We start from the raw sequence: 24,181 nt of genomic DNA, 5'->3' as shown, positions 1-24,181 counted from the left end.
GGAAACAGGCCCTTCGGCCCTCCAAGCCTGTGCCGCTCCTTGGTCCAACTAGACCAATCGTTTGTATCCCTCCATTCCCAGGCTGCTCATGTGACTATCCAGGTAAGTCTTAAACGATGTCAGCGTGCCTGCCTCCACCACCCTACTTGGCAGCGCATTCCAGGCCCCCACCACCCTCTGTGTAAAAAACGTCCCTCTGATGTCTGAGTTATACTTCGCCCCTCTCAGCTTGAGCCCGTGACCCCTCGTGAGCGTCACCTCTGACCTGGGAAAAAGCTTCCCACTGTTCACCCTATCTATACCCTTCATAATCTTGTATACCTCTATTAGATCTCCCCTCATTCTCCGTCTTTCCAAGGAGAACAACCCCAGTCTACCCAATCTCTCCTCATAGCTAAGACCCTCCATACCAGGCAACATCCTGGTAAACCTTCTCTGCACTCTCTCCAACGCCTCCACGTCCTTCTGGTAGTGCGGCGACCAGAACTGGACGCAGTACTCCAAATGCGGCCTAACCAGCGTTCTATACAGCTGCATCATCAGACTCCAGCTTTTATACTCTATACCCCGTCCTATAAAGGCAAGCATACCATATGCCTTCTTCACCACCTTCTCCACCTGCGTTGCCACCTTCAAGGATTTGTGGACTTGCACACCTAGGTCCCTCTGTGTTTCTATACTCCTGATGACTCTGCCATTTATTGTATAACTCCTCCCTACATTATTTCTTCCAAAATGCATCACTTCGCATTTATCCGGATTAAACTCCATCTGCCACCTCTCCGCCCAATTTTCCAGCCTATCTATATCCTGCTGTATTGCCCGACAATGCTCTTCGCTATCCGCAATTCCAGCCATCTTTGTGTCATCCGCAAACTTGCTGATTACACCAGTTACACCTTCTTCCAAATCATTTATATATATCACAAATAGCAGAGGTCCCAGTACAGAGCCCTGCGGAACACCACTGGTCACAGACCTCCAGCCGGAAAAAGACCCTTCGACCACTACCCTCTGTCTCCTATGGCCAAGCCAGTTCTCCACCCATCGAGCCACTTCTCCTTGTATCCCATGAGCCTTAACCTTCTTAACCAACCTGCCATGTGGGACTTTGTCAAATGCCTTACTGAAATCCATATAGACGACATCCACGGCCCTTCCTTCATCAACCGTTTTTGTCACTTCCTCAAAAAACTCCACCAAATTTGTAAGGCACGACCTCCCTCTTACAAAACCATGCTGTCTGTCACTAATGAGATTGTTCCGTTCTAAATGCACATACATCCTGTCTCTAAGAATCCTCTCCAACAACTTCCCTACCACGGACGTCAAGCTCACCGGCCTATAATTTCCTGGGTTATCCCTGCTACCCTTCTTAAACAACGGGACCACATTCGCTATCCTCCAATCCTCAGGGACCTCACCCGTGTCCAAAGAAGCGACAAAGATTTCCGTCAGAGGCCCAGCAATTTCACCTCTCGTCTCCCTGAGCAGTCGAGGATAGATGCCATCAGGCCCTGGGGCTTGTCAACCACATTGCTGTGGCTCTGGAGTCACATGTAGGCCAGACCAGATAAGGATGGCAGATTTCCTTCCCTGTCGGACATTAGTCATACACCTGCTCCATGCCCTCTCTGCAACAATATAGAACTCATCATATTTCGACCTCTCTTCAGCTCTGAAGAAGAGCCATGGACTCAAAACGGTAAATTTGTTTCTCTCACCACGGATGCTGCCAGACCAGCTGGGTTTTTCCAGCATTTTCGGTTTTCATTTCAGATTCCATAGCAAATGGAGTATCTGCCTTTATTGTAACAAGGAATGATTGAGGTGAATAACTCGATTTGCTTTCAATCGCAAACTAGACAAATGCACAAGAGAGAGAGGAATAGAAGGAAGAGTCAATTACTCGGGGCCATAGGTTTAAGGTGTGAGGGGCGAGGATTAAAGGAGATGCACGAGAAACTTTCTTTTTACACAGAGGGTAGTGGGTGCCTGGAACTCGTTGCCGGGGGAGGTAGTGGAAGCAGATACGATAGTGCGTTTTAAGGGGCGTCTTGACAAATACATGAATAGGATGGGCATAGAGGGATATGGTCCCCAGAAGGATAGGGGACTTTAGTTCAGTCGGGCAGCATGGTCGGTGCAGGCTTGGAAGGCCGAAGGGCCTGTTCCTGTGCTGTAATTTTCTTTGTTCTTTGGAAAATTAACTGAAGAAAGGAAAACATTTAGGGCAATGGGAAATTGCGAGGGGGTGGGGGCGGTGAGATGTGACATGGTGGCACGGTGGGTTAGCACTGCTGCCTCACAGTGCCAGGGACCCGGGTTCGATTCCCGGCTCGGGTCACTGTCTGCGTGAAGTTTGCACGTTCACCTCATGCCTGTGTGGGTTTCTTCCGGGTGCTCCGGTTTCCTCCCACAGTCCAAAGATGTGCCAGTTAAGTTGGTTGGCCATGCTAAATTGCCCCTTAGCGTCAGGGGGATTAGCAGGGTAAATAAGTGACGTTATGGGGATAGGGCCTAGTGACTTTTAAGGGATATGTTGACAAATACATGAATGGGATGGGAATAGAGGGATATGGTCCCCGGAAGGGTCGGGGGTTTTAGTTCAGTCGGGCAGCATGGTCAGTGCAGGCTTGGAGGGCCGAAGGGCTTGTTCCTGTGCTGTAATTTTCTTTGTGCTTTGATATGTTGGGATGAACAGGGTGAAAGGAAGCGCGTGCAAACAGTAACGACAGGCATAGGCAGGGCAGTGATTCTGTGCTTTCATATGTTCTACGGTGTATTTGGTGAAGCATTCCTCCCAGCCCAGTCCAACATGTGTTGGTTATTTGATCAAAACAGGATAGGATTAGATTGCAGTCCGGTTCAATTTTCACAACCCACCTGAAGGTGTGAGCATTTCGGCCAGGGCCCTTCGTGCCTCCGCCTGTCCTTTCAAAGCGCGCTCCCTCCAGAGGTGGAGCAAGCGCCCATGGGTGTGCGCCATCTGCAAATACAAAACAACACAGCAGTCTTTCAATCAAATGTCCACTTCTGCATTGCAGTCAACAAATTAACACTTCGCAAAGTTCAGCTGCAGTGAAAGGCAGACCAAGTTACCGAGACACAGTTGTCCACACAACATCGCTCCTTCACAAGTTCAGCAATTGGTTTCAGAAGACCCAGCGCTCCCTTCCCTTTGGTCCTTTTAACGCGCTCTCCTTTCTGTGGAAATTTGAAGGAACAGTGCAGTGGGTAAAGACAGTCTTGCATTTAGTTAGCACCTTTCACAACCTTACAGATCTACAAAGAGGCCTTTACAACAAATAAAGTACTTTTCAAGCGTAGTCACTGTGCAAACGTGATGGCCAACTTGTGCACAGCAAGCTCCCATAAAACAGTGATATGACAATAACCAGATAATCTATTCTGTCCGATGTCGATTGAGGGATAATCATTGTCCAGGGCGCCAGACAGACATCTCCTTCTCATCTACAAAATAGTGCCGTGGAATGTCCTACATCCAGCCGCGGGGTTAAAGCAGGCCGGAGTTTAACGTGGGATGATACAATACCTTTAAGAAATGTATTTGTCATGTTCCTTACGCAGGATCTGTTTTAGCAGTTTATTTTATCACCAATGCCATTGTGTCTATATCCAGCAGCTCTGTACTGTTACTGCAGCAGCATAATTGCTGGAATGTTTGTATTAATCAGGACTAATACCATTCTGTTGCTTTTATTGGCTCCCCTGGGGTTTTACAGAGTAGGACTTGATTAGATTGACACGTAAGGTCATATGGCTGGGGATGGACCATTAAACCATAAGACATAGGAGCAGAATTAAGCCACTCAGCCCATCGAGTCTGCTCCGCCATTCAATCATGGCTGATATTTTTCTCATCCCCATTCTCCTGCCTTTTCCCCATAACCCCGATCCCCTTATTAATCAAGAACCTATCTATCTCTGTCTTAAAGACACTCAATGACCTGGCCTCCACAGCCTTCTGAGGCAAAGAGTTCCACAGATTCACCACTCTCTGGCTGAAGAAATTCCTCCTCACCTCTGTTTTCAAGGATCGTCCCTTTAGCCAGAGGTAGTGCCCTCTGGTTCTAGCTTTTCCTGCTAGTGGAGACATCCTCTCCACGTCCACTCTATCCAGGCCTCGCAGTATCCTGTAAGTTTCAATAAGATCCCCCCTCATCCTTCTAAACTCCAATGAGTACAGACCCAGAGTCCTCAACCATTCCTCATATGGCAAGCTCTTCATTCCAGGGGTCATTCTTGTGAACCTCCTCTGGACCCTTTCCAAGGCCAGCACATCCTTCCTTCGATATGGGGCCCAAAACTGCTCACAATTTTGCGATTCTGGGTGGAGCGAGGCTAACACAGAGAATTCAAGGTTGCTGCTGTTTACAAGCTGCAGAGAGGGAGGTGTCCCTTTCTGTCACTGAAATCTGGAGACTTGGAGCTGCCAGAGACTAGCTTTACATCTCTGGAGTTCTGCTGTTTGAGAATATATCCTTCTCTAGAAACTGCTTTCTGGATCTTTGTTCAGAGGTATTAAGAGGCTGGAGATCTAGTACCCACATAGGCATCTTTGATTTCTGTGCTAACAAGTTCTAAAGAAGGGATTTATGCCTTTGTGGGGATATTGCTAAATTGGAACAATAGAGATAGCTAGCTGTTAAGAATTATACTTTATCATGTTTAAGTATTTTAATTGGTAAAAGTTATGCTCATTCTTTCTGTCATATTCTAATTGTGTTCTTAAATGAAGTTGTTTTGATAAAAGCTTCCTAGTGGGTCACTTGCAGTGTTTCCGTAGTGTGGTGGTTATCATGTTCGCCTCACATGTGATAGGTCCCCGGTTCGAGCCCGGGCAGAAACATTCCCAAATGCTTTGGGGTGGCATAATGGTTAGCACTGCTGCTTCACAGCGCCAGGAACCCGGGTTCGATTTTGGGTGACTGTGCGGAGTTTGCACGTTCTCCCCATGTCTGCGTGGGTTTCCTCCGGGTGCTCCGGTTTCCTCCCACAGACCGAAAGACTGGCTGGTTAGGTGCATTGGCCATGCTAAATTCTCCCTCAGTATACCCGAACAGGTGGGTATTTTCTTGGGTATTTTCACAGTAACTTCATTGCAGTGTTAATATAAGTAAGCCTATTGTACCACTAATAAATACATTTTTTGAATTATATCTGGAGCGGAATACCCTATGCTCACATTAATGCCAAAAGGAAAAGTTGGGGTCGAGGCTAACGCCATGATATACCTTGACGTTTCTGATCTGGTGCCTAACAAACTTCAGATCTGAAAGACAGTGCAGCACCCCCTCGTTACTGCACCCAGCGTGGCAGCCTCGGTTTTGTGCTCAGGCCTCTGGAGTGCGGCCTGAAGCAATGGCCTTCTGAGTGCGAGTGTGCTAACTACAGAGCGACAGGCGTCTCAATCACTATCGCCAACGCAACGGTCTGGGTTTGTCGCCTGGGGTCTAGTGTGACACCTTTCATCTTACCCCAGGATCGGTTTTCAGCTTCTTGTGCAGGAAGTTGTTGGAGTAGCCCAAGATTCGCTGAGTGGCTCGTTCGCACAGTTTCAACTCTGTTTTTAACACGATGCGGTTCTTCAGCACAAACGCCTCAAACGCCTTTGACTTCCGCTGGCCGTTACCCAGTCCAACGCCCCGCCTGAAAGAACAAAGGCTTACTCTGAACACTGTCACTGGATTGATTTTTTTTTTTTATTTGTCACAAGTAAGGTTTATATTAACACTGCAATGAAGTTACTGTGAAAATCCCCTAGTCGCCACACTCCAACACCTGTTTGGGTACACTGAGGGAAAATTTAGCATGGCCAATGCACCTAACCAGCACGTCTTTCAGACTGTGGGAGGAAACCAGAGCATCCGGAGGAAACCCATGCAGACACGGGGAGGACGTGCAGATTCTGCACAGTCAGTGACCCAAGCCGGGAATCGAACCCAGGTCCCTGGCGCTGTGAGGGAGCAGTGCTAGCCGCTGTGCCAGGAATCGAACCTGGGTCCCTGGCGCTGTGAGGGAGCAGTGCTAACCGCTGTGCCAGGAATCGAACCCGGGTCCCTGGCGCTGTGAGGGAGCAGTGCTGGCCGCTGTGCCAGGAATCGAACCCGGGTCCCTGGCGCTGTGAGGGAGCAGTGCTGGCCGCTGTGCCAGGAATCGAACCCGGGTCCCTGGCGCTGTGAGGGAGCAGTGCTGGCCGCTGTGCCAGGAATCGAACCCGGGTCCCTGGCGCTGTGAGGGAGCAGTGCTGGCCGCTGTGCACGCTAGAGATACGGGCTGACCCAAAGGTGGCTGACAATCAATGTGACCAGGTCAACAATGGTTGAACACATGGTAGCACAGTGGTTAGCACTGCTGTCTCGCAGCGCCAGGGACCCGGGTTCGATTCCTGGCTTGGGTCACTGTCTGTGTGGAGTCCTCACGTTCTCCCCGTGTCTGCGTGGGTTTCCTCCGGGTGCTCCAGTTTCCACCCACAGTCTGAAAGACGTGCTGGTTGGGTGCATTGGCCGTGCTAAATTCTCCCTCAGTGTACCCGAACAGGCGCCGGAGTGTGGCAACTAGGGGATTTTCACAGTAACTTTATTGCAATGTTAATGTAAGCCTACTTTTTTTTTTAGATTAGATACCCTACAGTGCAGAAAGAGGCCATTTGGCCCATCGAGTCTGCACCGACCACAATCCCACCCAGGCCCTATCCCCATATCCCTACATATTTACCCACTAATCCCTCTAACCTACACATCTCAGGACACTAAGGGGCAATTTTTAGCATGGCCAATCAACCTAACCCGCACATCTTTGGACTGTGGGAGGAAACCGGAGCACCCGGAGGAAACCCACGCAGACACGAGGAGAATGTGCAAACTCCACACAGACAGTGACCCAAGCCGGGAATCGAACTCAGGTCCCTGGAGCTGTGAAGCAGCAGTGCTAACCACTGTGCTACCGTAAGACTTTAAAACACTGACAGAATATCTCTTCAAGTCACCACTGTGTGAAAGAGCAAGCCTTTTGGCTGAGTGGTAGTGTCCCTTCCTGGGAGCCAAAAGGTGCAGAGGTTCAAACGCCAACTCAGACAGTTTGATCAGGTGACAATCGCAGTGGTGGTTCTGAAATCTGTGCCTCCTGTTGCCCTGGGTGCCCCTCTGCCCCATCACCTGGGCTGTGGGAGCCTGTGAAATCTCCCCATCGTCCAGGATGATTGGTCGTTATGAAGATCCATCCCAACACTTTTCTGTACTTTAGATCATTCCCTAAGGACGGGGGGGAAAGAGTGCGAAGATACCAAAACATGGACAACCCCTGTGTGAACCTAAGCAGAAACATTCGAGGCTATTGTTACTGTCACAAAAATGAAACAAATCGCTTGGGAGTTAACCTTTTACTGGTTGAAGTTAGCAGCACAGAAACACAATCGTAGAATCATACCGCGCAGAAGAGGCCCTTCGGCCCATCGAGTCTGCACCGACATGTGAGAAACACCTGACCTCCCACCTAATCCCATCTACCAGCACTTGGCCCATAGCCCTGAATGTTATTGTTAGAGTGTAACCAGTGACAACTTTGTATTGGTTGTAATGTGACCAATGGGAACAAGATGTAAGGGTCAGCTGACCCAGGAAACCATGGAACCAATCACAGAGTGATGAAATAGTCAGCTGACCAGCTGATTCACTATAAATAAGGAACTATGTAGAATTGTGGAGAGCTTGGAGTGGCCCAGGGTGAGGCCCCAAGTTTGGAGTAATGATGTTTCTTTATTAAACCCTTTCTTTGATTTAGAAGTTGGAGTAAGTTTTGTTGTATTTTCATATCTGCATTTTTGAAGCGTTCCTTCTGAGGAAATAGTTATGGCATGCCAAGTGCTCATCCACGAACTTTTTAAAGGATGTGAGGCTACCTGTCTCCACCCCCCTCCCAGGCAGCGCATTCCAGACCGTCACCACCCTCTGAGTAAAATAATTTTCCTCACATCCCCCCCTAACCCTCCTGCCCTTTGGGAGAGAATGAAAGTTTAAAACATGCAATCAGTGAGATGTGATTTAGTTGCTTGGTAGAGTCATTTCAGAAAAGGACAGGCGGGACTGTATCCCCTTTAGGTGCCAGGAGCAGGTTAAATTTGAACTGTAGCGATGTTACTTGCTTTCTCGGCTTCTCCAGTTGCCGCACTTGGTTTTCATCGTAGCATTTCAGCAAACTCAGACGCCTGGATTCCTTCAGAAGCTGCAGGAGATTCCCAGCCCGGCGCCGGCATTCACTCAGCTCATCCCCTGGAGTGAGGGAGAAAAATCGGGAATCGGAACTGAAGCCACAAACCATTCTGATCACAAAACACCGATTTACAACCTGAGACGATGCCCATACAGTGAGATGAAGGGGGGTGGGGGGAGTAAGGGGATACCTGCAGGAATTAAATTCTGCGTCTCATCCAAGAGTGCGGCACTCCCCCAGGGTATTGCCAGCTTAGATTTTGTACTTAATTCACCGCAGTGGGATGTGAACCCACAATCCTCTAGTTCTGAGGTGAGACTGCGGCCCCAAAGACGTGCTGGTTAGAAACATTGGCACCTGTTCGGGTACACTGAGGGAGAACTTAGCCAGAGTGTGGTGACTTTGGGGATTTCCACAGTAACTTCATTGCAGTGTTTTTGTAAGCCTACTTGTGAAGCTAATAGTGAATCTCCTCTGCACCCCCTCTAGTTGGGTGGCACAGTGGTTTAGCACTGCTGCCTCACCACGTCAGGGGTTCGATTCCCGGCTTGGGTCACTGTCTGTGCAGAGTCTGCACGCTCTCCCCCCGTGTCTGTGTGGGTTTCCTCCGAGTGCTCCAGTTTCCTCCCACAGTCCGAAAGACGTGCTGGTTAGGGCGCATTGGCCGTGCTAAATTCTCCCTCAGTGTACCCGAACAGGCGCCGGAGTGTGGCGACTAGGGGATTTTCACTACAACTTTATTGCAGTGTTAGTGCAAGCCTACTTGTGACAATAATAAAATAAACTTTAAAACCATTGAGTCACCGCTCACCTCCCATGTGAATAATGGCAGGAACATACAGCAGGAATTGTACCTTCAGGAGGGGGCAAGAGGAGAGAAACAGTAGCAGCTTAAGAATCTAGGAACACTGATAACACACATTTGATCAGTGCTACTTCCCTGCTTTTGTACATAATAAGAATCATAGAATCCTACAATGCAGAAGGAGGCCATTCGGCCCATCGAGTCTGCACCGACCACAATCCCACCCAGGCCCTATCCCCATAACCCCAGGCATTTACCCTAGCTAGTCCCCCTGACACTAAGGGGCAATTTTAGCACAGCCAATCCACCTAACCCACAGATCTTTGGAGTTGCATTGATAAAGCTTCTTTAACACTAAGCCACTTTAACACTCAGAAACACCCCCAGATATTTCCACAGGAGTGATTATGAATTAAGATTTGATAATCAGGGTGGGATTTTCCACCCCCTCCCCCCCACCCCATCCCGGTGCGTTTTCCAGTCAAGGACGCAGCTTGCCGTTGGTAGCCACCAGGATCTTCCAGTCCCGTCAAGATCTGCAGTGCTTTGCGTAGCTTATCTGTCCCGTCATCAGGGGAGCTACCGCAAAGGATCCCTGGGATGGCAGGTCTGTCGCATGAGGAGAGACTAAGTCGGTTAGGATTATATTCACTGGAGTTTAGCAGAGTGAGAGGGGGTCTCACAGAAACTTATAAAATTCTAACAGGGTTAGACAGGGTAGATTCAGAAAGAATGTTCCCGATGGTGGGGGGAGTCCAGAACTAGGGGTCATAGTTTGAGGATAAGGGGGTAAACCTTTTAGAACTGAGGTGAGAAGAAATTTCTTCACCCAGAGGGTGGTGAACGTGTGGAATTCACTCCCACAGAATGTAGTTGAGGCCAAAACATGATCTTATTTCAAGAAGAAATTAGATATAGCTCTTGGGGCTAAAGGGATCAAAGGATATGGAAGGAAGGGAGGGGATCAGGATATTGAATTTGATGATCAGCCATGATCAAAATGAATGGCGGAGCAGGCTCGAAGGGCCGAATGGCCTACTCCTGCTTCTAGTTTCTATGGATCACCTTCAGCGGGACCGGAAGATCCCGCTAGCGAGAAGGGTCAGAAAATCCCGCCCTCAGGCTTATAAAGAGATCTTTGGACAGGTGGTCAAAAGCTTGGCGGCAGAGGTGGATCCCAGTGGATGACAGAGAAGGGGCGAGGTTTAGGGAGGGAATTCCAGGGCTCAGAACCCAGGCAGCAGAAGGCACAGCCTGCAACAGTGGAGCGATTGTAACCCGGGGGGAGGACCGAGGAGTTAAGTCCAGCATTTGTTTCGGGGGGGGGGGGGATTTTATTTTCAGGGATCCTCCGACCTTTCCCCTTGATGTAGTTCTGCAGACACTGGCACGGTTTGTTCACGAACAGAGGACAGCACAGCTTCTCAGCATCCTGGTCTCCCAGCATCTCCCTCATGGACACAGCCAACGCACGGAGGGCCTCCTGATGTTTTCCGCGTTCATCGGCATCTACGTTTGTGCAAGAAGGGAGAGGACGTCGGGGTCTGTCAAACGCCAAGCCTGAAGCAAGCAGGAAGGAATGAATTGTTTTATGAAGACTGCATATAGTGACACCACAAGCCCTGGCCTAAAAGGAGATGATTGGATAAGTTCCAAATGTATCCCCCTGCCCCAACAATCAACCAACCAACCTCGTAAGCGACTGGAATTGATTTTTTACGCACAGACAATTCATAAACGGTGCTATCCTCCACTAGCTGCATTTTTCTTGCAAAGCCACCCTGCTTTTGGGGGGAAGGTAGGGAAGGGCGGCACGGTGGCACAATGGTTAGCACTGCTGCCTCACAGGACCTGGGTTCAATTCCTGGCTTGGGTCACTGTCTGTGCAAAGTCTGCACGTTCTCCCCTGTGTCTGCGTGGGTTTCCTCCGGGTGCTCCGGTTTCCTCCCGCAGTCTTAAAGACGTGCTGGTTAGGGTGCATTGACCCAAACAGGCGCCGGAGTGTGGCGACTCAGGGAATTTCACAGTAACTTCATTGCAGCGTTAATGTAAGCCTTACTTGTGACTAATAAATAAACTTAATTGGGAGACTCCCTTGAGGAGTTCTGCTTGCCCTTGTACATGGAGACTCTGATTTGTCGAGGTGGTGGTGGCATAATGATTCTGTCACTGGTCTAGTAATCCAGAGATCCGGGGTAAGATCCGGGGACCCGGGTTCAAATCCCACCACGGCAGACGGTAAAATTTGAATTCAACAGAAATCTGGGACGGGATTTTCCAGCCGTGCTTGCCCCAAGGCTGGAAAATCCCACCCGAGGTCAACGAACCTTTGCATGTCCGTGTCCTGCCCGCTACGAATCCCATGGCAGGCGGGATGGAAAAATTCCACCCCTGGAATTAAGAATCTAAATGATATCCATGAAAACATTGTCGATTGTCATAAAAACCCATCTGGTTCACTAATGAATGGTGTGCTTTGTATAGCGCGCAAGAAATGATACTTTTCACTGTATACTTATACATGTTATTTATTCATGGGACATAGTCACTGGCTGGCCAGCATTTATTGCCCATCCCTAGTTGCCTGAGGGCAGTTGAGAATCAACCACATTGCTGTGGCTCTGGAGCCACATGTAGGCCAGACCGGGTAAGGACGGCAGATTTCCTTCCCTAAAAGGACATTAGTGAACCAGATGGGTTTTTCCGACAATCGACAATATTTTCACGGTCATCAGTAGATTCTTAATTCTAGATTATTTTTTATTGTATTCAAATTCCACCATCTGCTGTGGCGGGATTCGAACCCGGGTCCCCAGAACATTAGCTGAGTTTCTGGATTAATAGTCTAGTGATGATACCATTAGACCATCGCCTCCCCTATGTGACAATAAATCAAATCAATGAGGGAAGGAAATCTGTCATCCTTACATGGTCTGATCTATATGTGACTCCAGATCCACAGAAATGTGGTTGATTCTCAAATGGCCTCTGAAATGGAGGATCAGTTAGGGATGGGCAATAAATGCTGGCCCAGCGAGGGACACACACCAGAAAAACGAACATTCTTAGCTACAAGTCATGCCATCAGACTTGCCCTGCCACAGTGGTGTCAATACACAATCTGACTTTGTTTTTGTCATTGGTTTGGTTACTGTGATGGGAATCACCTGTCGATATTAGAAGCAAACGGCCCCTGCATTGTTTAACAAGCGGTTCCCAGACTGTGGGTTGTGACCTCAACTGGGGTCACAGTAATAGTGAATGGGGTCACATCTCCTCCCCTGAGACTGCACCCCACAGTGGCACTAGCACAGTGGCAGCATCTGGTCCTGCCCTTGCCCTGCTTACCTCTCTCTCTCTCTCTCTAAGCCATAGGCTTCTGCCAGTTCACTGGGCCTCGAAGTCCAGCCCCATCCACGAAGCTGGTAGCATCATTACTTTTTGCATTCCAGATCTTTATTGAATTCAATTTTCACCATCTGCCATGGTGGGATTTGAACCCGGGTCCCCCGAGTATTACCTTGGGTCCCTGGATTACTAGCCCAGTGACAATACCACGATGCCATTGCTGCTGGATTTTTTTTTTATAAAAGAAAGGAAGGATGGAATTCTCCATCCCATCCCATTGTTGGTGGAATTTTCCAGTCCCGCCGAAGTCAGCCCCCACCACAGATTCCCTGATGGTGGAACAGGCGTGGAATATAAATCGCTACCGACTTTGGTGGGACTGGATGATCCCACTGGCGGCCAGTGTCGAGCTGCCTCCTATAATAGTGGGGCACATTTCCATCGTCGTCAAGACAATTTAGACTTCATTAGGAACAAGAGGTATTTATTGATAAAGAGAAACTTGTACAGGTGCTTGTAGCGCTCGGCTGCTCCAGTCCATACATGCTTACTGAAAAGTTTATTTTTATTTATGAGTCACAAGTAGGCTTACTACATGGCTTCCAGATGTATTCTGCCTGAGAGAGGACTCCACCTTTGGGGTGATCACTCGCTCTCGGTGCCCATTGGTCCCTCAGGTCATGTGACTCCCTTCTGCTGTACTGTCTTAAAGATGCCGGCGTTGGACAGGGGTGGGCACAGTAAGAAGTCTCACAACACCAGGTTAAAGTCCAACAGGTTTATTTGGAATCATGAGCTTTCAGAGCGCCGCTCCTTCATCAGGTGATTAGTGAAACAGTTGCAAAGAAACAAGTCTCATAACACCAGGTTAAAGTCCAACAGGTTTATTTGGAGTCACGAGCTTTCGGAGCGCTGCTCCTTCATTCATCTGATGAAGGAGCAGTGCTCCGAAAGCTCATGGTTCCAATTAAACCTGTTGGACTTTAACCTGATGTTGTGAGACTTCTTACTGTGTCTTAAAGAGACAGACCCCACAATCACTACAACCCTCTGACAGAGGGAAACCCGCCACAGGAGGGCTGGAGAATGCCGCCTAAAGTCTCGCGCCGATACACAGCTGGATCTCCTGGGCCACTTACCGCACGCGTTGCACAGCGTCAGCACTTGTCCTGTCTTTGGGTCGCTCTTCCAACGTGGCGATGGGCTGTAACCCGACTGCTTCAGTCGATTACCGCGACGGTTGGGATTGGTGATGGAAGGTGATTTGCAGATATCGCAGTGGAATTCAACCCCTCCCCTTTCTCCTAGCAGAGAAATTTTTTTTAAAAACCATCAGCCAATCGTCCAGTTCTTAGCAAAAACACGAAGCAGATGATGCTTCGAACAGATGCGGAAAGAACTCTAAACAACGTTATTCAAAATTATAAGGAGTAAGGAGAAAGTGTATCCACCGACAGGAAGGTCATTAACCAGAGGACACGGATTTACAGCAATTAGCAAAGGAATTAAATAAACTGGGATCAAAAGAGAAAACACTGGAAAGTCTCAGCAGGTCTGGCAGCATCAGTAAGGAGAGAAAAGAGCTGACGTTTCGAGTCCAGGTGACCATTTGTCAAAGCTTTGATGACATTTTTCTGCTGAGATTTTCCAGCATTTTCTCTTTTGGTTTCAGATTCCAGCATCCGTAGTCATTTGCTTCTTTTAAATAAACTGGGACGGTTTCCCCTGGAAAGACGGAGAATGAGGGGGCGACCTGATAGATGTTTGCAAAATTATGAGGGGTATAGATAGGGTGAACAGTTGGAAGCTTTTTCCCCAGGGCAGAAATGACAATTACAAGGGGGTGCGGGGGGGATGGTTCAGTGGAGAATGTGTGGGGGAGTTTTTTTACACAGAGGGTGGTGGGGGTCTGGAATACACGGCCAAGTGAGGGTGGTTGAGGCAGAAAAGTTAGCGACATTTAAGACTTATCTGGATGGACACATGAACAGACAGGGAATAGAGGGATACAGGTGGTTGGGCTCGATAGGACAACATGAGCAGCGCAGGCTTGGAGGGCCGAAGGGCCTGTTCCTGTGCTGTTCTTTGAATTAGAGAGAATGTGAAGAGAAATTGTTACAAGAATGCACTGCCTGGAAGGGCGGTGGAAGCAGATCCGACAGCAAGTTCCATTAGAGACTTGGATAAACACTTGAAAACAAAGCATCAGGAGGGCTAAAGAGCAAGGAAGGGAGTGGGACTAACTGGATAGCTACTTTGTAATAATCTTACCAAGGCCAGTTTCCGTCACCAACATCCTTCATTTACATTGTGAATAAAGCACTGCTTTAAAGTTTATTAGTGTCACAAGTAGGCTTACAAAACACAGCAATGATATTACTGTGAAAATCCCCCAGTCGGCGCCTGTTCGGGTACACTGAGGAAGGAATTTAACATAGCCAATGCACCGACCCAGCACATCTTTGGACTGTGGGAGGAAACTGGCGCACCCGGAGGAAACCCACGCAGACATGGGGAGAACGTGCAAACTCCGCACAGACAGTGACCTGAGGCTGGAATTGAACCTGGGTCCCTGGCACTGTGAGGCAGCAGTGCTAACCACTGTGCCACCGTGCCAACCTTCTGTGGCTACAGTGCACAGGTCAAGGCATGGAGTGCTTTGGTTCCCAGCCCAGGTAGAGACAGCTGGTTTTAAACTCCCACTGCTCCTTTCCCTTTGGGCAAGCCTCCTCTGCTCACTCAATAGGGGAGCTCGTACTCCACGAGGCCCAGGGGGAGATCTATTGACGATCCGCCATGGCCGTCATAACATACTTCAAAGGGACAGCACCATGACGATGGGCGAAATGACCACCTCCCAGGCTGTTTCATTTTATAAATACCGGTGGCGTGAACAAATACTTATCAGCAGTAAAATAATTAAAAAGGGGAAGTTTACAGTTTGGAATTCTCAGTCGTAATGCTGGATCAGACAGAGTCCATGAATCTTTTGAAAAGGAATTAGCTGCAAATAAAGTTCATATGGAAATAAGATCCCAAACGTGGCAACGTTGTGTGTGTTAACAGGACAATGAGACAACACTGCCACACAGTGGCTGCAGCTTTTACTGCAGTGCCACTGGTGGAGGCAATGCCCCACTGTGGTCATTTTCAATGTTAAATCATAGCATCCCTACAGTGCAGAAGGAGGCCATTCAGCCCATCCAGTCTGCACTGACTCTCTCTGACAGAGTACCTTACTCAGACATTTTCCGTCACCCCCATCCCTGTAACCCCACACATTTACCGTGGCAAATCCATCTAAACTACACATCTTGGGACGCTAAGGGGCAATTTAGCACGGTCAATCCCCCTAACCCGCACATCTTTGGACTGTGGTTGGAAACCGGAGCACCCGGAGGAAACCCACGCAGACATGGGGTGAACGTGTAAACTCCACACAGACAGTGGCCCGAGCCGGGAATCGGATCCGGGTCCCTGGCGCTGTGAGGCAGCAGTGCTAACCACTGTGCCACCCACACACTGACGGAAAATTGTGACAATGAAGAAGAAAGCTGCCAGATAGGAAATGTGCGGATACACAGACTACTTAATACATTTAAAGATGCGCGTGGGTTTCCTCCGGGTGCTCTGGTTTCCCCCCACAGTCCAAAAGACGTGCTGGTGAGGTGCATTGGCCGTGCTAAATTCTCCCGCAGTGTAACCCGAACAGGCGCCGGAGTGTGGCGACTAGGGGATTTTCACAGTAACTTCATTGCGGTGTTAATGTAAGCCTACCTGTGATTGATTAATAAATAAACAAATAAAAAAGTTATCTCCAGTTTGGAGTATATGACACCAGTCAGTGTGCGTGTCCACCAGATATATTCAGCACCTCAATGTTGTGGAAATGAGGAACTATATCAATGTGTATCTGTGAAGTGTGTGGGAGAAATCAGCCAGTGCAGCCAACAAGGTGGGATGAAATGCCCTGCCTGATGTTGATTTCAGCGGGTTAATCTTCCCTCTTGCCTTTGGCCTGACCACAGTTTCCAGTTCAGGTGAAAAGGACCTCTTCTTGCGGATTCTCTGACTCCTCCTTCCCTCGACCGCACCGGATTCCTGACGGACAACCTCCTAAAGGCAAAGAGATTTGATTTGATATTGTCACATGTATTAGTATACAGTGAAAAGTATTGTTTCTTGCGCGCTGTACAGACAAAGCATACCGTTCATAGAGAAGGAAAGGGAATGTAGTGTTACAGTCATAGAAACATAGAAAAACTACAGCACAAAACAGGCCCTTCGGCCCCACAAGTTGTGCCGAACATATCATAAGACCATAAGACATAGGAGCGGAAGTAAGGCCATTCGGCCCATCGAGTCCACTCCACCATTCAATCATGGTTGATTTCAACTCCATTTACCCGCTCTCTCCCCATAGCCCTTAATTCCTCGAGAAATCAAGAATTTATCAATTTCTGTCTTGAAGACGCTCAACGTCTCGGCCTCCACAGCCCTCTGTGGCAATGAATTCCACAGACCCACCACTCTCTGGCTGAAGAAATTTCTCCTCATCTCTGTTCTAAAGTGACTCCCTTTTATTCTAAGGCTGTGCCCCCGCGTCCTAGTCTCCCCTGTTAATGGAAACAACTTCCCTACGTCCATCCTATCTAAGCCGTTCATTATCTTGTAAGTTTCTATCAGATCTCCCCTCAACCTCCTAAACTCCAATGAATATAATCCCACGATCCTCAGACGTTCATCGTATGTCAGGCCTACCATTCCTGGGATCATCCGTGTGAATCTCCGCTGGACCCGCTCCAGTGCCAGTATGTCCTTCCTGAGGTGTGGGGCCCAAAATTGCTCACCTTTTAGGCCTACCTATAACCCTCCATCCTATTAAGTCCCATGTACTCATCCAGGAGTCTCTTAAAAGACCCTATTGAGTTTGCCTCCACCACCACTGACGGCAGCTAGGGTGTAGAGAAAGATCAACTTAATGCGAGGTAGGTCCATTCAGAAGTCTAATAGCAGCAGGGAAGAAGCTGTTCTTGAATCGGTTGGTACGTGACCTCAGACTTTTGTATCTTTTTCCCAAAGGAAGAAGGTGGAAGAGAGAATGTCCGGGGTGCGTGGGGTCCTTAATTATGCTGGCTGCTTTGCCGTGGCAACAGGAAGTGTAGATAGTCAATGGATGGGAGGCTGGTTTGTGTGATGGATTGGGCTACATTCACAATGTGGAAATGATGGAAGACTTCAAATAACGGGTGGCACGGGGTCTGTAACCGAGGTATACTTGGTGGGATGCAGCCACACTCCAAATCAGTGATGGGCGACTTGGGCTAGTGAGTGGGCTACATGAGTGGCCCTTCATCTCAGTGGGCCATAAGATTGAAATCAGGTTTGTTCATTAACTGTGACCCCATGAAGAAGATTAAATACATTTAATTCCCGTCAAATGTTTGATTACGAGTTACAGAAAATGCGCAACCATTTATATATTAATAAAACTATCAACTTCAAATGATAAAAACAAAAAGAAATATTGACACTTTGGACACTCACAGTCAGTGTTGTGAGCAATCAGCACGCACCTCACTTCACTCGCCCTTGCTTTACGTGCGAATCACTTCAGTCACACCGGTAGGTAAAAAGCTACGTGGATGGAAAAAGGAGGAAGGGGGCAACTCTGTGCGCGGGCAACAGTCAATGTCTTGTGGGCCGCACTCAGGACTCCGATGGGCCGCACGAGGCCCCCGGGACTACAGGCTGCCCACCACTGCCCTACAGACTTGTACCACAAGACAGGGAGGTACCAAGGGAAAGCAGCTCTGAACCAAGACTCTAACCACTCTGGCAGGCCAACAGAAATGATGCCAAAGTGTTACTTGAAGAGCAGGGGGAGTTCTCCCCAGTGTCCTGGCCAATATTTACTCCCTCAAAGCCACTAAAACAAATTCTGTTAATTTATTTTATTGTTGCGTATTGGATTCGCTGTGTGCAAGTTGGATGATGCATTTCCCTGCATTTGAAAAATTAACTACGCTTCAAAAGCATTTCATTAGTTGCAAGGCGCTTTGGAATGTCTTGAGTTAGAAACGGAAACTTTATGGCACAGGAGGCCATTCAGCCCATCAGGTCTACGCCAGCTGACAAAGGGTTTTCCAGCAGAATCTCACTGTCCAGTTCTTGAATTGTTGCCCGGTAAGTTATAGCAATTTAAATGTCTTTGTTTTTCAAATGTGATGAGGGTTTCTGCCTCTATCACCCCTTTCGGGCAGTGGGTTCCAGATCTCCACTATCCTCTGGAGTGAAAATAATTCTCAACTCCCCTCTAATCCTTCTATCAATCACTTTCAATCCACGCCCCCTGGTTGGTGACCTCTCTGCCAAGGGAAACAAAGTAAAGTCACCATAGAATCCTTACAGTGCAGAAGGAGGACATTCGGCCCACCGAGTCTGCACCGACCGCAATCCCACCCAGGCGCTATTCCTGTAACCCCACATATTTACCCTAGCTAGTCCCCCTGACACCAAGGGGCAGTTTAGCATGGCCAATCAACCTAACCCGCACATCTTTGGAAGGGAACCGAAGCACCCAAAGGAAACCCACGCAGACATGGGGAGAATGTGTAAACTCCACCAAGACAGTGACCCGAAGCCGGAATTGAACCAGGGTCCCTGGCGCTGTGAGGCACCAGTGCTAACCACTGTGCTGTCCAGAGGCTGACTGGTGGTGATTTTAACCTGAGGATCACCACGCCTTAGGTGGGGGCAAGATTGAGAAGGCAGGGCCTTTATGAATAACCTCAGCCGATACGGGAATTGAACCCACGCTGTTGGCGTCACTGCATCATTAACCAGCCGTCCAGCCAGCTTTTAAAAAAAAATTCAGTCATGGGACATGCGCGTCGCTGGCTGGCCAGCATTTATTGCCCATCCCGAGTTGCCTGAGGGTAGTTGAGAGTCAACCACATTGCTGTGGCTCTGGAGTCACATGTAGGCCAGACCGGGGAAGGACGGCAGATTTCCTTCCCTAAAAGGACATTAGTGAACCAGATGGTTTTTTCTGACAATCAACAATGGTTTCATGGTCATCAGTAGATTCTTAATTCCAGATATTTTTTATTGAATTCAATTTCCACCATCTGCTGTGGCGGGATTCGTACCCGGGTCCCGAGAACATTCGTTGAGTTTCTGGATTAATAGACTGGCGATAATACCACTAGGCCATCGCCTCCCCTAACTGGCACATATGGGTCAGGTAAAGATGGCATATTGCCTTCCCTGAAGTTCATGACTGAACCGAATAGGTATTTATGGCAATCTGGTAGTTTCAGTCACCCTTATTGATACTAACATTTTAATCCCAATGTATCTAACTAATTGAATTCAAATTCCCCGGCTGCCTCGATGGGATTTGAATTCCTGTCCATGAATCCGCGTGCTCCGGTTTCCTCCCACAGTCCAAAGATTTGATTTATTATTGTCACATATATACAGTGAAAAGTATTGTTTCTTGTGCGCTATACAGACAATACATATCGTACATAGAGAAGGAAAGGAGAGAGTGCAGAGCGTAGTGTTACAGTCATAGCTAGGATGTCGAGAAAGATCAAACTTAATGCGAGGTAGGTCCATTCAAAAGTCTGATGGCAGCGGGAAAGAAGCTGTTCTCGAGTCGATTGGTACGTGACCTCAGACTTTTGTATCTTTTTCCTGATGGAAGAAGATGGAAAAGCAAATGTCCAGGATGCGTGGGGTCCTTAATTATGCTGGCTGCTTTGCCGAGGCAGAGGGAAGTGTAGACAGAGTCAATGGATGGGAGGCTGGTTTGTGTGATGGACCGGGCTTCGTTCACGACCCTTTGCAGCTTATTGCGGTCTTGGATAGAGCTGGAGCCAGACCAAGCTGTGATACAACTGGAAAGAATGCTTTCTATGGTACATCTGTAGAAGTTGGAGAGAGTTGTAGTGGACATGCCAAATTTCCTTCGTCTCCTGAGAAAGTAGACGCGTTGGTGGGCTTTCTTAAATATAATGTCCGCATGGAGGGACCAGGACAGGTTGTTGGTGATCTAGGCACCTAAAAATTTGAAGCTCTCGCCATTGATGTAGCCAGGGGTGTGTCCTCCTCTACGCTTCTTGAAGTCGATGACTATCTCCTTTATTTTGTTGACATTGAAGGAGAGATGACGTGCAGGTTTGGTGGTTTGATCATGTTAAATTGCCCCTTAATTTCCCAAGATGTGCAGGTTAGGTGGGTTAGCCATGGTAAATGTGCAGGGCAACGGGGATAGGGAGGTGGGTGAGCCTGGGTAAGATGTTCTTCGAAGTGTCGGTGAGGACTCGATGGGCCGAATGGTTTCTTTGTGCACCGTAGGGATTCTATATTTCTATGGTTCAAATGTGGAAATCATTGGTTCCAGGCCTCTGGGTAATTAGCCCAATAACGTAACCACAAAGCTATTTTGCAATGCCTCTGGGGGAGGATGGTGACATCGTGATAATGTCACCAGACAAGTAAGCCAGAGGCCCAGGCTTATCCTTCAGAGATATGGTTTCAAATCCCACCACAGCAGCCCGTTGAATTTAAAATTCAATTGATAGATCTGGAATTTTAAACTAGTTTCAGCAATGGTGACCATTAAAATATCACTGATTATCATGAAGACTCATCTGGTTCACTAATGCCCTTTAGGGAAGGAAATCTGCTGTCCTTACCGGGTCTGGCCTACATGTGACTCCAGAGCCACAGCAATGTGGTTGACTCTCAACTGCCCTCGGAAATGTTAAATTCAAAGGCAATTAGGAATGGGTAACGGGTGGCGGCTTTGCCAATGACACCCCATCCCACTAAAGAATATATAAAAGTAGGGGGGGGGGGGGCGGGGGCACTTGTATCACATAATATAGTTTAAACTTTATCTTAAGCCCATTGCTGATGTATCAGAACTCACCCCAGCCACATCCACGAGGCTCATATCAGTCATCTTGTTTCCACTGGTTTGCTTTTGTCTGTCGAGTGGCGATGTGAGTTCAAATTCTTCAATCTGATCACTCGCAGCTGCGTGACATTAAGAGAAACAACACAAAAATATTGTTCAGTGGGTGCTAAATATATCAAATTATGAAGGTGCTCTAACTCCCTCCCGCTCTTCCTGCCTGCCATTTACATCTGTTGGGAGGATTTGCAGGTTAACGCTCAGACTGTTTTGCCAAGTGATATGAACATACTTACAAATGTACAAATTAACAGGAGTAGGCCACTCGGCCCCTCAAGCCTGCTCCGCCATTCAATAAAATCATATCTGATCTGACTGTAACTTCAACTAATCGTTCCCACTCCGACCCCACTCCCCGCTCCGACCCCACTCCCCGCTCCGACCCCACTCCCCATTCTCACCTCCGACCCCACTCCCCGCTCCGACCCCACTCCCAGCTCCGACCCCACTCCCAGCTCCGACCCCACTCCCAGCTCCGACCCCACTCCCAGCTCCGACCCCACTCTGACCCCACTCCCAGCTCCGACCCCACTCCCCGCTCTCACCCCAATTCTCGCGCCGCTCCGACCCCACTCCCAACTCTGACCCCACTCCCCACACTGACCCCACTCCGACCCCACTCCCCACACTGACCCCACTCCGACCCCACTCCCCACACTGACCCCACTCCCCACACTGACCCCACACTGACCCCACTCCCCACACTGACCCCACTCTCCACACTGACCCCACTCCCCACACTGACCCCACTCTCCACACTGACCCCACTCCCCACACTGACCCCACTCCCCACACTGACCCCACACTGACCCCACTCCCCATTCGAAGCAGGTTCAGGGGACTACATCTCCCAGACTGCCCCGCGCTGCCCCAGGCTCAGGGAAAATGGCGCCGCCTCCGCCCCGGCCCCGACGCAACAACTCGGCGCCGCCACCGGGAACCGCAGCCACTCACCGCCGCTCACACCCTCCATCCTGAACACGGTGCCGCTCCCGCACCCGGAGCCGCGCTCACCGCCTCAGCCGCGATTTCCCAGCCTCACAGAACCCGTTTGACCGACTGAGCTGCGCCACTTCCATCTTCTCCCAACCCGCCCAATGATTGACAGGTGGAAGCCCCGCCCCGAGGGCGGGTCTATTGGGACTGTGGGGTGGGGGTGTTCAAGGTGATCACAATATTCTTATTTGAAAATATCAATTGTTTTAGAAATACAAAATTAATGAAGTAAATTACTAAAATGTTTATTTATATAGGTATAGATACAATAGCAATCAGAATTATTGTTTTAACATATTTGACAGATGTCCCTCCCCCCCTTTGTAACAGTCACATTAAGAAGACAGCGCATGCGCATTTTCAAACTGTCACACTGAGCCTGGCGCGGCCATCTTTCATAAAGGCAAAATTCAGCTAGAAACTGCTTTAGGGAGAATAATTACAGAACACCCCACTGGTGTGACACATCTAACATAATTATTACAACATATTATCATTACAACATAATACCATTACAATATAGGACCATTGAAATACAATATTGGTATACAAGTAGTCCTATGTTACTATATAGAACCACTTGTATACAATACTATTAGAATATCATACCATTACAATACCACTACAACATAATTATATTACAACATAATACCATTACAACATAGTACCATTACAATATAATAGCATTACAGTAATACCATTACAACATAATACCATTACAGCATAGTGCCATTACAACATAGTACCATTACAATACAATAGCACTACAATAATACTATTACAACATAATATCATTACAACATAGTGCCATTACAATAATACCATTACAACATTGTACCATTACAATATAATAACATTACAATGGCGGCACGGTAGCACAGTGGTTAGCACTGCTGCTTCACAGCTCCAGGGACCTGGGTTCGATTCCCAGCTTGGGTCACTGTCTGTGTGGAGTTTGCACATTCTCCTCGTGTCTGCGTGGGTTTCCTCCGGGTGCTCCGGTTTCCTCCCACAGTCCAAAGATGTGCAGGTTAGGTTGATTGGCCATGCTAAAATTGCCCCTTAGTGTCCTGGGATGCGTAGATTAGCGGGTGGGATATGGGGGTAGGGCCTGGGTGGGATTGTGGTCGGTGCAGACTCGATGGGCCGAATGGCCTCTTTCTGTACTGTAGGGTTTCTATGATTTTCTATGAATAATACATTACAACAAAATACCATTACAACATAATACCATTACAATATATTATTACAAAATAATACTACTAGAAAATAATACAGTACAAAATATGACAAAAAGTTACAAAAAATACCATTACAACATGACACCATTACTATTTAATATTATTACAATATAATACGATAATACCATTGCAACATAATACTATTACCACGCAAATTGTAAAAATATTAATTTGTTGCCATGCCAGAAAACTGACCGCGTTAAGTTCAAGGCACACTCAGAATTGGTGAATTTAAATTCTGCATGGAATTCGCTGTCCGTTTACTTGCCCCTGATGAGGGCGGCAGAAAGACTTCACTGAGGAACATTCTGGGAGAAGTCGGCACAGTCACCTCGACTGAACAGTGGTAGCGGAAGATCTGGTGTCAAGGAACGGTTAAACCCAAAACTCTACATTAATGTTTCCCTCCCTCCTCCTCCTCTAACCAAAAAAGGGCACTGTGAGTAGGACAAGCAAGGCATGATTCTTATATCTTTCTTAAGTGTACAAGGGAGCGGTAATTGGGAAGTGGGTCAGTGGAAGTGCTGACGCTTTGACTTGAGAGGTTTCAGCGAGAGGAGGCTGAGCAGA

General features: G+C 48.2%; 1 protein-coding gene across 1 annotated transcript in view; it reads right to left on the bottom strand.

Annotated features, from left to right (window-relative positions):
• The window catches only part of LOC144502398 (uncharacterized), a 39,681-nt gene extending 17,189 nt beyond the window's left edge, over positions 1 to 22,492 (bottom strand). The window contains exons 1-9 of the mRNA XM_078226265.1: positions 22,329 to 22,492; positions 21,330 to 21,436; positions 16,363 to 16,504; positions 13,528 to 13,692; positions 10,397 to 10,600; positions 8,168 to 8,294; positions 5,502 to 5,673; positions 3,103 to 3,207; positions 2,887 to 2,989 (exon numbers count right to left, since the gene is read on the bottom strand). Coding sequence (XP_078082391.1) covers positions 2,887 to 2,989; positions 3,103 to 3,207; positions 5,502 to 5,673; positions 8,168 to 8,294; positions 10,397 to 10,600; positions 13,528 to 13,692; positions 16,363 to 16,504; positions 21,330 to 21,436; positions 22,329 to 22,347 — 1,144 coding nt within the window. The 5' untranslated portion in view covers positions 22,348 to 22,492. The remainder of the gene's footprint in view (positions 1 to 2,886; positions 2,990 to 3,102; positions 3,208 to 5,501; positions 5,674 to 8,167; positions 8,295 to 10,396; positions 10,601 to 13,527; positions 13,693 to 16,362; positions 16,505 to 21,329; positions 21,437 to 22,328) is intronic.
• Positions 22,493 to 24,181: the final 1,689 nt, after the last annotated feature.

The sequence above is a fragment of the Mustelus asterias genome, chromosome 13, assembly GCF_964213995.1.
Source record: "Mustelus asterias chromosome 13, sMusAst1.hap1.1, whole genome shotgun sequence".
Classification (NCBI taxonomy): Eukaryota; Metazoa; Chordata; class Chondrichthyes; order Carcharhiniformes; family Triakidae; genus Mustelus; species Mustelus asterias.
Note: the sequence above shows the minus strand (reverse complement) of the source record. Positions and strands in the feature narration are given on the sequence as shown.